The 12,305-nt window shown below is 40.8% G+C and overlaps 2 protein-coding genes across 2 annotated transcripts in view; one reads left to right on the top strand and one right to left on the bottom strand.

Moving 5' to 3' along the window:
- Positions 1 to 7,948, bottom strand: part of POLR1A (RNA polymerase I subunit A) — a 78,532-nt gene extending 70,584 nt beyond the window's left edge. The window contains exons 1-3 of the mRNA XM_032880642.1: positions 7,750 to 7,948; positions 4,780 to 4,984; positions 2,969 to 3,118 (exon numbers count right to left, since the gene is read on the bottom strand). Coding sequence (XP_032736533.1) covers positions 2,969 to 3,118; positions 4,780 to 4,984; positions 7,750 to 7,826 — 432 coding nt within the window. The 5' untranslated portion in view covers positions 7,827 to 7,948. The remainder of the gene's footprint in view (positions 1 to 2,968; positions 3,119 to 4,779; positions 4,985 to 7,749) is intronic.
- Positions 7,949 to 8,274: 326 nt separating this feature from the next.
- The window catches only part of PTCD3 (pentatricopeptide repeat domain 3), a 31,323-nt gene continuing 27,292 nt past the window's right edge, over positions 8,275 to 12,305 (top strand). Inside the window, exons 1-3 of the mRNA XM_032880639.1 lie at positions 8,275 to 8,388; positions 10,327 to 10,379; positions 10,488 to 10,524. Of these exons, the coding sequence (XP_032736530.1) occupies positions 8,285 to 8,388; positions 10,327 to 10,379; positions 10,488 to 10,524 (194 nt within the window). The 5' untranslated portion in view covers positions 8,275 to 8,284. The remainder of the gene's footprint in view (positions 8,389 to 10,326; positions 10,380 to 10,487; positions 10,525 to 12,305) is intronic.

Below are 12,305 nucleotides of genomic sequence, written 5' to 3'. Positions count from 1 at the left end.
TCTGCAAAGAAGACATCCAGATGGCCAACAGACACATGAAAAAGTGCTCCATATCACTCAGCATCAGGGAAATACAAATCAAAACCACAATGAGATACCACCTCACACTAGTCAGAATGGCTAAAATTAACAAGTCAGGAAATGACAGATGCTGGCGAGGATGTGGAGTAAGGGGAACCCTCCTACACTGTTGGTGGGAATGCAAGCTGGTGCAACCACTCTGGAAAACAGCATGGAGGTTCCTCAAAATGTTGAAAATAGAACTACCCTATGAGCCAGCAATTGCACTACTGGGTATTTACCCTAAAGATACAAACGTAGTTATCTGAAGGGGCACGTGCACCCGAATAGTTATAGCAGCAATGTCTACAATAGCCAAACTATGGAAAGAACCTAGATGTCCATCAACAGACGAATGGATAAAGAAGATGTGGTATATATACACAATGGAATACTATGCAGCCATCAAAAGAAATGAAATCTTGCCATTTGCGACGACGTGGATGGAACTAGAGGGTATCGTGCTTAGCGAAATAAGTCAATCGGAGAAAGACAACTATCATATGATCTCCCTGATATGAGGGAGAGGAGACGCAACATGGGGGGTTAAGGGGATAGGAGAAGAGTAAATGAAGCAAGATGGGATTGGGAGGGAGATAAACCATAAATGACTCTTAATCTCACAAAACAAACTGAGGGTTGCTGGGGGGAGGGGGGGTGGGGGGGGGGGGGGGTTATTATGGGCATTAGGGAGGGTATGTGCTATGGTGAGTGCGGTGAAGTGTGTAAACCTGGCGATTCACAGACCTGTACCCCTGGGGAAAAAATATATGTTTATAAAAAATAAAATTAAAAAAAAAAATATCTTGCTTCTGACAATGGTGAGCAAAGTTATTCAGACCAAACCTAAAGCTGTCAAGAACCAAGATAAGCTGCAACACTAAAAAATACTTTAAAGCTCCGAAGAGCTGACAGGACAGTGAGGAACAGGCAGATGGAACTGAAGGGGAGCCAAGAAGCTAGGAGGTCAAACCCCATGGGGGTCATGTTTGCTCTGATGCAGGGCTGTAGCGTGGCGGGGCTCCAGGGTGGCCCACAGTGTGGTTATGCTCCCCTGCAGAAGGCACTGCCAGACTTCTGATCCTCTCTGGAGGACGGCAGTAACATCCTAGGCCTCACATTACTCCCACTGAGAACTAAGTATTCCTAAGTAATGATTAAAAACACCCAAAACATTGGTCAAAAATAAATACACAAGGACAGGGGAAAGAGACAGGGTTTCTTGGGATTTGGACACTATCTTGACAATGAAGGTGACTATATGGGTGATGGTTACTTTGTAACTTTCCTAGACTATAGGATTAATGTGCTTCTGTGTATATTTTACAAAAAAAAAAAATGTTAAGGTAGTAAGCATCATGAATCTTATGTCAACAAATCTGAAAGTTTCCATGAAATGGACTAGAAAAATACCTAGAAAAATAAAATTTACTCTGAGTAAAGTTTTAAGAAGATCCTCCTCTCTCTCTTTCTCCCTCCCCCTTGGGCAAATTTGACTTTGAGTTTATTTTTTTGGCTCTGTTCCCTGGAAACCACATATGCTTATGTATATGTACCAAACTTCTAATTCCAGTCCAACACCATAGAATTAATTCTGGATCTTTTCTCTTCCACGTTTTTGTAACTCCCTTCTCTAATAGTGTGAAATCTGGCTTGCCTTATCCTTAAAATTAAGACTTACTGGATCAGTCCCCTCCCTGTATGTAACCTCTCTCCCATCACTGCTACCTCTCCCATGCATGGCTCCCTCTCAGTTGACTTGGGCACCCACCCCCTATGCTGAGCTCTTATCCCTAAATGAAGTTTCCTCATCTTACGTGAGCTCTGACATTCATGCTGGGCTGCCCACACATGCAGGGGTGTTCTCCTCTTTCTTGGGCTCTGACAACCCACCTAAGGCTACACCTCTGTGTAGAATCCTATTGGCTCTGTCCACCTAATGTCTTTTATAAGACTAAATTACTCAGGAAAGGGAAATCGAAAGGAAAGGTGAAAGGTTCCCCTTGTGACAAGAAATAAGAAAAGGATGCCCGCTATCTCTTCAACAGAGTAATGTAGATCCTAGACACCAAAATAAGGTAAGAAAAAGAAACAGAACATATAAGGATTGAAAAGAAACAAAACTGCCATTAGTCACAGATGATAAAAATGGTGTTGAAAATCAACAAGAATCTATAGGTAAAGCATTAGAATTAATGACACGTTTGTTATGTTGTTTTCGACACAAATCAATACACAAAAATCACTCCTATTTTGATCTACAAACAGAAAATGAATCTTACATAAGACACTTAATACTAGCACCAGAAAATCTCAAGGAATTTTGTATTGCAAAGAGAAAAATGTCTCTGTGATAGATTTGGTGGTCCCCATCTTATCCACGTAACCACACTCTTAGCATTACCAATAATAAAATCAGCTGGCAGCCTGGGCCTCCTGAAATGATACCATACAGTATAGCTCACACGGTATAGGCTACATTCTTACCAAAACATGAATCTAGTGAGGGAATAGTCAGACAAATCCTGAACGTGAGAAGTCCTACAAGACAACTGGCTTTGAGTCTTCAAAAAAGTCAATACCATGAAAAACAATTTTCCGCATCAAAAAAGACCAAAGAAATGTAACAAACCAAAGCAATGCATAAGCCTCCCTTGGCTCCTACGTCCAGAAAAAAAAAAACTCACTGATAGGTAAAATGGTATTTCAGTGTTGTTTTTGTTAACATTTCTTCAATTTCTCTTATGGCTTCGTGTTTTCATACTGAGCTATTGGTACATAGTTGTAAGACGTAAAAATCAAGCATTCTGGTGACTATCAGGATGACAGGCCTGGGGACAACACACAAAGAGGCCTGTTTTCACTGCTTTGGCTCGTCTGGGTTCCATGCCAGTCAGCACCCACCTACCCTGTTCAGAATTCTCTCAAGCTCGTAGACTGCCTGTAGGGCACCCACTTCCAGAACTCGCAGCTGGCACACTAAGAGGTGAATCACAGCACGGGGGCAGGTCAGCATGTGACAGTTTAAACAGGAGCCCCGGAGCAGCAGGTAGAGTTTCTGAAGAAAGGGAAAAAAAGGGCAAGATAATTAGAGAGAGACAGAATAATCAAGGTAATTTTCAATGTATTTAAGATTTTTGTTTTTATGTAGCCAGTTTATTCCTTTGAGAATTCCACTTCCAGGGTACCTGGGTGGCTCAGTCAGTTAAGGGTCCAACGCTTGATTTTGGCTCAGGTCATGATCTCAGGGTCATGGGATCTAGCCCCATGTAGGCCTCTGTGCTCAGCGGGGAGCCTGATCAAGATTCTCGTCCCCTCTCTTGGCTCATATGCGGGCACACACTCTCTAAATAAATAAAATCTTAAAAAAAAAAATTCCATTTTCCCTGATACACCAGGAAAGGTCTCTGTGACTCTACGAACTAGATAAATATTCCTGTGTATTTCTTCTTATCGTTTCATTTTAATCCTTTAAAAGTTGAAATTTACTCTGGGTCTGAGGCAGGGAGTTACTCCCATTTTATTTAACTAAGTACCAGATACTAATTTTAGTATTTAAATATTTAATTTAAAATATTTAATAGGGGCACCTGGATGGTTCAGTGGTTTAAGCCTCTGCCTTCGGCTCAGATCATGATCTCAGGGTCCTGGGATCAAGCCCCGCATCGGGCTCTCTGCTCAGCGGGGAGCCTGCTTTCCCCCCTCTCTCTGCCTGCCTCTCTGCCTACTTGTGATCTCTCTCTCTGTCAAATAAATAAATAAAATCTTTAAAAATATATGAAATAAAAAAAAATAAAATATTTAATAATTAAGGGGCACCTGGCTGGCTCAGTTGGTAGAGCATGCAACTCTTGATCTGAGGGTTGTGAGTTCTAGCCCCAACTCAAGTTTAGTTAAATATTTGGTATGTAACTAAACACCGTATTTAAGACAATTCTTTTCTCAACACCGTTAACAGATAAATATCACAAACACTGTCATCATGGAGGCTAGGTTAAGTGACAGAAAAGCTGAAAATACACAAGTAAGACTGTAGACAGGACCCTCATTCTTAGTTCACGGTCTGCCCTTTTGGGCTTTGCTCCTCTTGCAACCAAGCAAAAACCTACAAATCCACCAGAAGAGCTCAGGGAAGGCTTGGAGAACTCCGGAAGTCCTTCTCTTGTCAGGAAGGCTTTGCCTAGATTTCTGAAGGGCATGAAGCCCCTGAAATCTAAGGTGTAGGGGATGAATTCCAATGCTTTTTTCCTATGTGAACAGAACCAAGCTGTGGCTCTTCTCAACTGGAATCAAATGGATATTCATTCAGTTAGGTCTATAGGCCAAGTTGAATTTACTGGATTTGGCTCCTCCAGATCTTATTTTATTTTAAAGATTTTATTTATTTATTTATTAGACACAGAGTGAGACAGCGAGAGAGGGAACACAACCAGCGGGAGTGGGAGAGGGAAAAGCAGACTCCCCGCCGAGCAGGGAGACCGATGTGGGGCTCGATCCCAGCACCCTGGGATCATTACCCAAACCAAAGGCAGACACTTAACGACTGAGCCACCCAGGTGCCCCTGCTCAAGATTTTAAAGCTCACAGTAGAGAGCACTTTAACTCCATGCCTAGAGCTAACCTCCTTGGACAACTGTAGTGAGGCCAGGGGTGGCACTCACAAAACCCACCAGCAGCCCCAAGACCCCACACGTACAGAGAGCCCAGGCCAGAACGTACATCAAAGAGGAGAGGGTTGTACACCGTGAGCGGAAGGTCAATGTGGCCCAGGTGGCCAGAGCAGCTGTTGAAGTCCTGCACGCAAGTGGAGCACACCTCTTTGGAATCTGCAGGGCCCAAAGCTAAATCGTACAGGCCATTCACCGATGGGTTCCCCAGGCTGTCCAGGTAACGAGGGTTCGTAATGGACTTAACACTCAATTTCCTAAGGAGGTGAAAGAAAAATCAAGGGGAAACTAGGTTACACAAATTCTCGGATGTTTCTTCTTTGGTGCTTCGGAGTTAAATGATGATTTCATGTTAGTTTCCTCAGACATGCTGACAACTTGAGCCTGTAGCATCTGTGTATGCCTTGCTCACCCCTGCAGCTCAACACTTAGCAGAGTCTGCATACAAGAGCTGCTGGAAAGATACGTGCTTAACAGATAGGAGTGGTAAAATATTTAAATAGAGGTTTAGTGCAAATCTTGTATTGAGTACAATGGAGACTGTTTATAAATAGTCAAGCACCTACACAGGTTACATGCTTTACAAGCAACATTTAGACTGACTTTAACCCTCCGAGAGGCCATCACTATACGCATTTTTCTGAGGAGGAAACTGGGGGTTGGAACAGTTAAGCGATTTAATCCAGGTAACACAGCCAAGATTACAGGGAGGACAGAGGCAGGATATGGACCATACTTAAATCCAAAACCCACATAGTTCAATAAAGAAAAAATAACCCAATAATCCCTACATGCAGAAATAGTAAACTGACGTTAAACACAAATGTGCAAAACTTTGAGAAGTGTAACCTGTTTCACTAAAAGTTTCATTACAGTATCTTATGTTTGGTTTAAAGGGGGCTCCCATAGGACACCTAACTACTTTTACCAAAGTATATTCATGCCAAATTTGCTTTTTAAGTTTTTGTGTTGTTGTTTTTTTTTTTTTACTTTGGAAATAAAGACAATTATCCAAATCTTACAACCTAGAAAAAAAACACTGATAACATTCATAGACATAGCTCTATGGATATATTTTTAGAAAGATAACTGGGATCATTTGGTATTTTTAGCATTGCATTTGTCTATTTTCATTTAGCAGTAAATGAGTGTTTTTATGTCACTAAAATTCTTTGAAAACATAATTCTTTTTTTTTTAATTTAAATTTTTAATTTTTTTTATTTTTTATAAACATATATTTTTATCCCCAGGGGTACAGATCTGTGAATCGCCAGGTTTACACACTTCACAGCACTCACCATAGCACATACCCTCCCCAATGTCCAGAACCCCACCACCCTTCTTCCAACCCCCCTCCCCCCAGCAACCCTCAGTTTGTTTTGTGAGATTAAGAGTCACTTATGGTTTGTCTCCCTCCCAATGCCATCTTGTTTCATTTATTCTTCTCCTACCCCCTTAACCCCCCATGTTGCGTCTCCACTTCCTCATATCAGGGAAATCATATGATAGTTGTCTTTCTCTGATTGACTTATTTCGCTAAGCATGATACCCTCTAGTTCCATCCACGTCGTCGCAAATGACAAGATTTCATTTCTTTTGATGGCTGCATAGTATTCCATTGTGTATATATACCACATCTTCTTTATCCATTCATCTGTTGATGGACATCTAGGTTCTTTCCATAGTTTGGCTTGGAAACATAATTCTTAAGAGTTATAAAATCTTTCATTATGTGGCAATTAAGAATTCATTTAACCAAACTCTATTTTAAATGGGCTTATGAAACCTATCTGCATAGGATTTTGCACTGGATACTTCAAACCTGACTATGTCCTAAAAATATAATTATTTTCTCAGTGGAGTGGAATCCCTGAATCAAAGGGTGCAAAATGTTTTAAAACTCCTGATATATTCTGCAACCTTGCATTCTAGAAAAAGTGGGCTAATAGTAGATTGCCTGTCTTTATTAGCACTGATTCTTAGCACTTAAAAATCTTTCCAGGGGCTCCTAGCTGGCTCAGTCAGTACAGCAGGTGACTCCTGATCTCAAGGTCCTGAGTTCAAGCCCCATGTTGGGCATGGAGCCCACTTAAAAAAAAAAAAAAAAAATCTTTCCAAATTTCAGGTGGAAAAATGCTACTCCACTATCACTTTAATTTTTATTATAATTATTTCAAGTTGTTTTAGTCCTTTACTTATTTCGAATTGAAATCTTAATGCTTTCGTTACTGTACTGCATGTGTCCCTCACACATAAGGACATTAATCTTTTACTATAACGGTGTCAAATACTTTTCCCAGTTTATGATTTGGCTTTTGTTATTTTTCACATTAAAGGTTTAAAAATTCTTTAACAGCTTCGTTGAGATGTAACTCACTACACAATTCATCTTTTTAAAGTGCACACTCAATGGTTTTTAGCCTATCTAGAGTTGTACAATTATCACCAGTGTATTAACAGTATTTTCATCCCCACTAAGAGAAACCCTGTACCTATTAGATGTCACGCTTTTTGTCACAGAAATAAAAGAACTTGCAAACAGTTAAGCTCCCGCAAATAAATAGAGTTCCGAGGGTGTGGTCAAGACCGCCAAATGTTACGGTTATCAAAATGAGGATTTAAGAGAGTCCCCTTGATTTACTAACTAGGCAAAGAATATAGAGGGTCCTAGCAAAGAGAAGTTGTCGCTTTCAACGAGTCTTGAAGGATAACCATTTTGATTATGTGTTTAATTAACCACCTCAGGGTCGTTGCCACTCCACAAACGCTGGTTAATTACCAAAGAAACTGATGGACGCTAATGTTGCAACCTGGTTGCCCCCGCAAACTCTAACCTAGACCACCGGGTTCTAGGGAGTCCACGCCAAACCAAGACGTTTCTGGAACTACGGATCCCAAAAGGCCACGCGCCAGACAACCACTAACTCAGAGGATAAACTGAGCGCAAGACCTTTTGGGAACTGTAGTTTACAGCGCCGACCTCAACATGCAGGCTCGGCATGCTTCCCACCAATTCCTTACTTGAGTTCTTCCGCCGAATACATCCCGAAGGAAATGCCCTGCAGCCTCCGCCAGGGCATGTTCTTTGAGCCCAACATCTTCCAGGTAATTTTCGAGTTCTGACACCCAGAGAGAGATTCCAATCAACACCCGCAACTTAACTCCGCTTCAAGCCGGCAGCCACCATGTGATTTAAAATGCGCTTGCGCGCGAGAAAAGCTCGCTGGTTAGAGATTTACGTGGACGAGACCACTTTCACTGTAGGGGGGGGAGTAATTTGACGACTTTCGATCTCCCTCTTATTTTGAAAATGTCGAAGACATATAAACCGCTGAAATAATAGTTCCGGAAAATTTCTTCGAGGCAGACGGGGCGTTTTGAGTCTTTAACTTCCGTAACAAAGTCTTTCAAACCATGAGCTTTTTTAACCTCCTAATTCTTGACCGCTTTTGTCTTGTTCTGTCTCAGCCAATAGCCAAACTATTCCCCGCCCCCTCTTGGTGATCCTGAAGGTCGAGGTCACGCTTTCCCAGCATGCTTCGCGAAGAAGCCAAAGATGGCGGCGGTCGCGGCTAGACGATTGCTGCGCTTCCGCTGCAAGGTTTGTCTGACCCTGACGGGTCAGCGGGCAGGTCCGTGTGGACAGCCCCCTAACTGCAGGTAAGACACGCATGGAGAACCCAAGAGAAAGACCTCTTAGCTAACCTCGTCCGTTGTGTGGGAGGACGAGAGCTGGGGAGCTAGGTACAGTGGAGTGAGACGCGCATGCGCAATTTCGCGGCCGCGTGCTTAACTCAACACTCGGACCTGGAGTCCTGGAAAAAGGGCTTGAAACTCGTTTGTTAGGACGTCACTTATTGGGTGGCTGGTTAGTCCTAGAATTAAGAACTGTCGGCAATATTAGGATCCTGCTCTCGTGGAGCTTGCGTTTTAGTGGATGTGGCTGCTAGCAACCCCGTCCCAAGTTTTTAAAAATAGAAAAGTATGCGTCCTTACTCATCTTTATCAAACGGGGAACTCTGAAGATTTTCCCAAATTAAGGACAGCTTATGAGGGCCAGTGTGTGCTGGATATTTTCGGGATGGTGGGCCAAAGAAATTATTCAGGGCTTCACAAAAACAAGGAAGTGTAAAAGATTGGAGCACAGCCTTTGGATTGCTGTGATTTTCACACCTGAGAGTATGTATTATTTAACTTTTTCACTAATTACAAACAGTGGTGGTGTGGAAGTAGTGTCAGTAGTTTGTAATGAAAAGTTGGGGGGACACCTGGGTGGCTCAGTGGGTTAAAGCCTCTGCCTTCAGCTCAGGTCATGATCCCCGGGTCCTGGGATGGAGCCCCACATGGGACTCTCTGCTCAGCGGGGAGCCTGCTTCCTTTCCTCTCTCTCTGCCTGCCTCTCTGCCTACTTGTGATCTCTGTCTGTCAAATAAATAAATAAAAATCTTAAAAAAAATAAAAGTTGGGAAAACCCCAATTTCGGATTCGACGTTTGCCAATTTTTTAGTTGGTTAATAGATTTTCTCTTTTGTAGACTGCAGCTTGTAATAATTGTCCAAAAAGTGGTGAGGAGTAAGTGAGCTGTGTAGCTTGAGGTATAGTCTTATATGTGATACTTGCAGGCAACTTATCAAAAAAGGAGAAAGTGCTTCACCTGATACTCTAGAAGCCTTAATGCTGTTGTCTATCCCGGTCCTTTTCCTGGTAGTGCCATTGTTGACATTTTTCTACTCATTTCCTTTGCCCGACAGCAAGCATCTCTCCCACTGCATTTACCCACAAGACAGCAGTGTTCATATCCTAATGTCAGGAGAGACAAATAGTGTGATTTGAAAGAGTTGATCCCTCTCTAAAGTTGATTCTTAGCAGTAAAGTATCGTTTTAAAATGATGCCTGAGACCAGATGCCAATAGAGGAAGTGAATTTTATATCTAATCACGTTCTGGCAATTTTAGGAATGGTACCAATGCCGTGTAGGAAGGGAATACATAAAATAATAATGCACATGACTGTGTGCTATTTTGATTGTATTTCTTAGTGTTATCAGAACATTTTAAAACTTAGTCATGGGTCAGTGACTCTGTATTTTGGATAAAAATATCAGCAGTCTCAAGTTTAAATTAGCACATACATATTTGGCAAATTACTGATTGTTGAGTGACATGGGATGAAAGCCTTGTGATCTTAGCTTAATAATTTATCATAATTGCTTATCATCATTAGGGTGATATTCATATAAAATCAGGAGCTCATTAAATTATCCCTCTTGACCTCAGTCAAGATTAACAAAGTTGAAAGTCCCTTATGTTTCAAATCTGCTACTTCAAGTGGTTCAAGTGCTATTGAAATTTTTTCCCTGATTTTATTTAACGAGATTGTTTGACTAAAAAATATTGACCATATTGTGTCCTTATCTTGTATCTGTTTTGTAATGGTTTTGAACTTGCTGTCAGGCCATGTCTTCTCAGTGTACGTTGACATGAATCATTCAGTTATTTTGATCCATGACAATTGGGAAATTTGGTTCAAATGCACATAGGTGAAGGTGAGATGGAAACTTCATTAATGAGTACACTTCAGGGATTTTATTTCTTGCAGATTTTATTCTGGAAGTGCAACCGTCCCAAAGGTTGAAGGAGCTAATGTAACAGGTACGTAAAAATATATTGAAATGATTTCATTTTTGTGTTAACACGTTGCACTTATTTGTAGTAGTAGTATTGGGAAACTGATTTACTTCTGTTTATTTTTAAATTAAGGGATTGAAGAAGTGGTCATTCCAAAAAAGAAAACTTGGTGAGTATTCTATGTTCATTCAAGTGATTGAGGGCAAAACATTTGTAGGTAAGGAACCAATGACATGAAGAACGATAGAGAGAATTCCTCAGGACAAAACAGTGTGGGAGAAAAACTTGGGAGTTGAAAAGAACATAAAGAAGAAGGTGGAGAGTACTGAGTGAATGGGGCATGAGATTTACATAGGGTTAAGAGATCTTCTGAGCTAAGTTTGGGTTAATGTTAAGTAATGGTTAATTGTGAACATCATTATTAGAATAACTTTTTTTTTTTTCCCCATTTAAGAAAGTTCTTAGAAGGTTGGCAGACCAGACAGAAGTTCTGTCTTTACAGTCTTTAATGAAGTAAAATAAAATAGTATGGACAGAGTTTAGCCTTTTTTTGCTAACTAGGTAGACCTTTGAATAAATTGCTGTATTCAGCATTTGTTGAATATGTGAGAACTGAATCTTTCCCATAGAATTCTTATAGTAATGATTTTGAATGCGTTTTATGACTCTAAAAAGCCAGGTCTTCTCCAAATAGAACTTGAAGACTCAAGTCTATTTAAAAAAAGAAAAAACCTTTTTAAGTTATAGAAGTAATTGTTGTGGCATGGGTGGGCTTAGTGCAAGAAGGAAATAAAATTACCAACAATCCCTCTATTCAGAGACCATTTACTAAATCTGTCCCATAGTAAAATGTGGATAATGACAGCACCAGGCTTAAAGGAATAAAGGAGCATTTGAATAGCGCCTTCCACATAGTCAGCTCTCAAAGGAGCACTCTTTTTAAAGTTCTGGGATAAATTTTTTTTTATATAAGTTACAGTTGATCCTTGAATAACATGGATTTGAACTGTGTGGGTCCATTATGGTTTTCCATAAATACGGTACAATATTCTTACGGTTGTCTTAAAAAATTTTTTTCTGCCTAACTTTGTTTTAAGAATACCCTTGTAGGGTGCCTAGGTGGCTCAGTGGATTAAGCATCTGCCTTCAGCTCAGGTCAGATCCTGGGATCGAGTCCTGCATCTGGCTCCCAGCTCCATGGGGAGTCTGCTTCTCCTTCTGACCTTCTCCTCTCTCATGTTCTCTCTCACTGTCTCTCTCTCAAATAAATAAATAAAATCTTAGCGGGGGGGAAAAGCATACCTTGTGTAACGCACTTAATATACAAAGTATGCATTAATCAATTGTTCATGAAGTGTGCATTAATCAATTGTTCATGTTATCAGAAAGCCTTCAGTCAATAGGCTGTTAATTTTGGGAAGAATCAAAAATTATACATGGATTTTTGACTCTGCAGGGGACACGAGAGTTGGTTGGCACCCCTTATTCAAGGGTCAGCTGTTTTCATTTAGTTTGGGAGAATTGATTTATATCTATGAATGAGGCACTTTCTTGTGGCATTCATGTCTAAAGCACGTTACCAACCCACTGTGCCTCTGTCCCTGAAGAAGGTACTACAGAGAATACGAAAGGGAAAATTTGGAGGATGTGAAGGCAGAGGCTTTAACCCACTGAGCTACTCAGGCACCCCTCACGTGCATATTTTAAATCTTAATCTTAAGTTTATGTAAGTACTAATCTTACACATGTGGCTGGAGGCACACAAGATATGATAAAATTAGTAATGATTATATTACATTAATCAAGGGACGTTATATTGAATATGTAGAAATTTACCTGTGCCTTAAAAGAGTAAGATTATTTTATTGGAATCAGAATCACCAGGGAGGACGCCTGGGTGGCTCAGTTGGTTAAGCATCTGCCTTTAGCTCAGATCATGATCCCAGGGTG

This window comes from Lontra canadensis, unplaced genomic scaffold, assembly GCF_010015895.1.
Source record: "Lontra canadensis isolate GAN:19392208 unplaced genomic scaffold, GSC_riverotter_1.0 scaffold71, whole genome shotgun sequence".
NCBI lineage: Eukaryota > Metazoa > Chordata > Mammalia > Carnivora > Mustelidae > Lontra > Lontra canadensis.
This window is presented reverse-complemented; position numbering and strand designations above follow the sequence as displayed.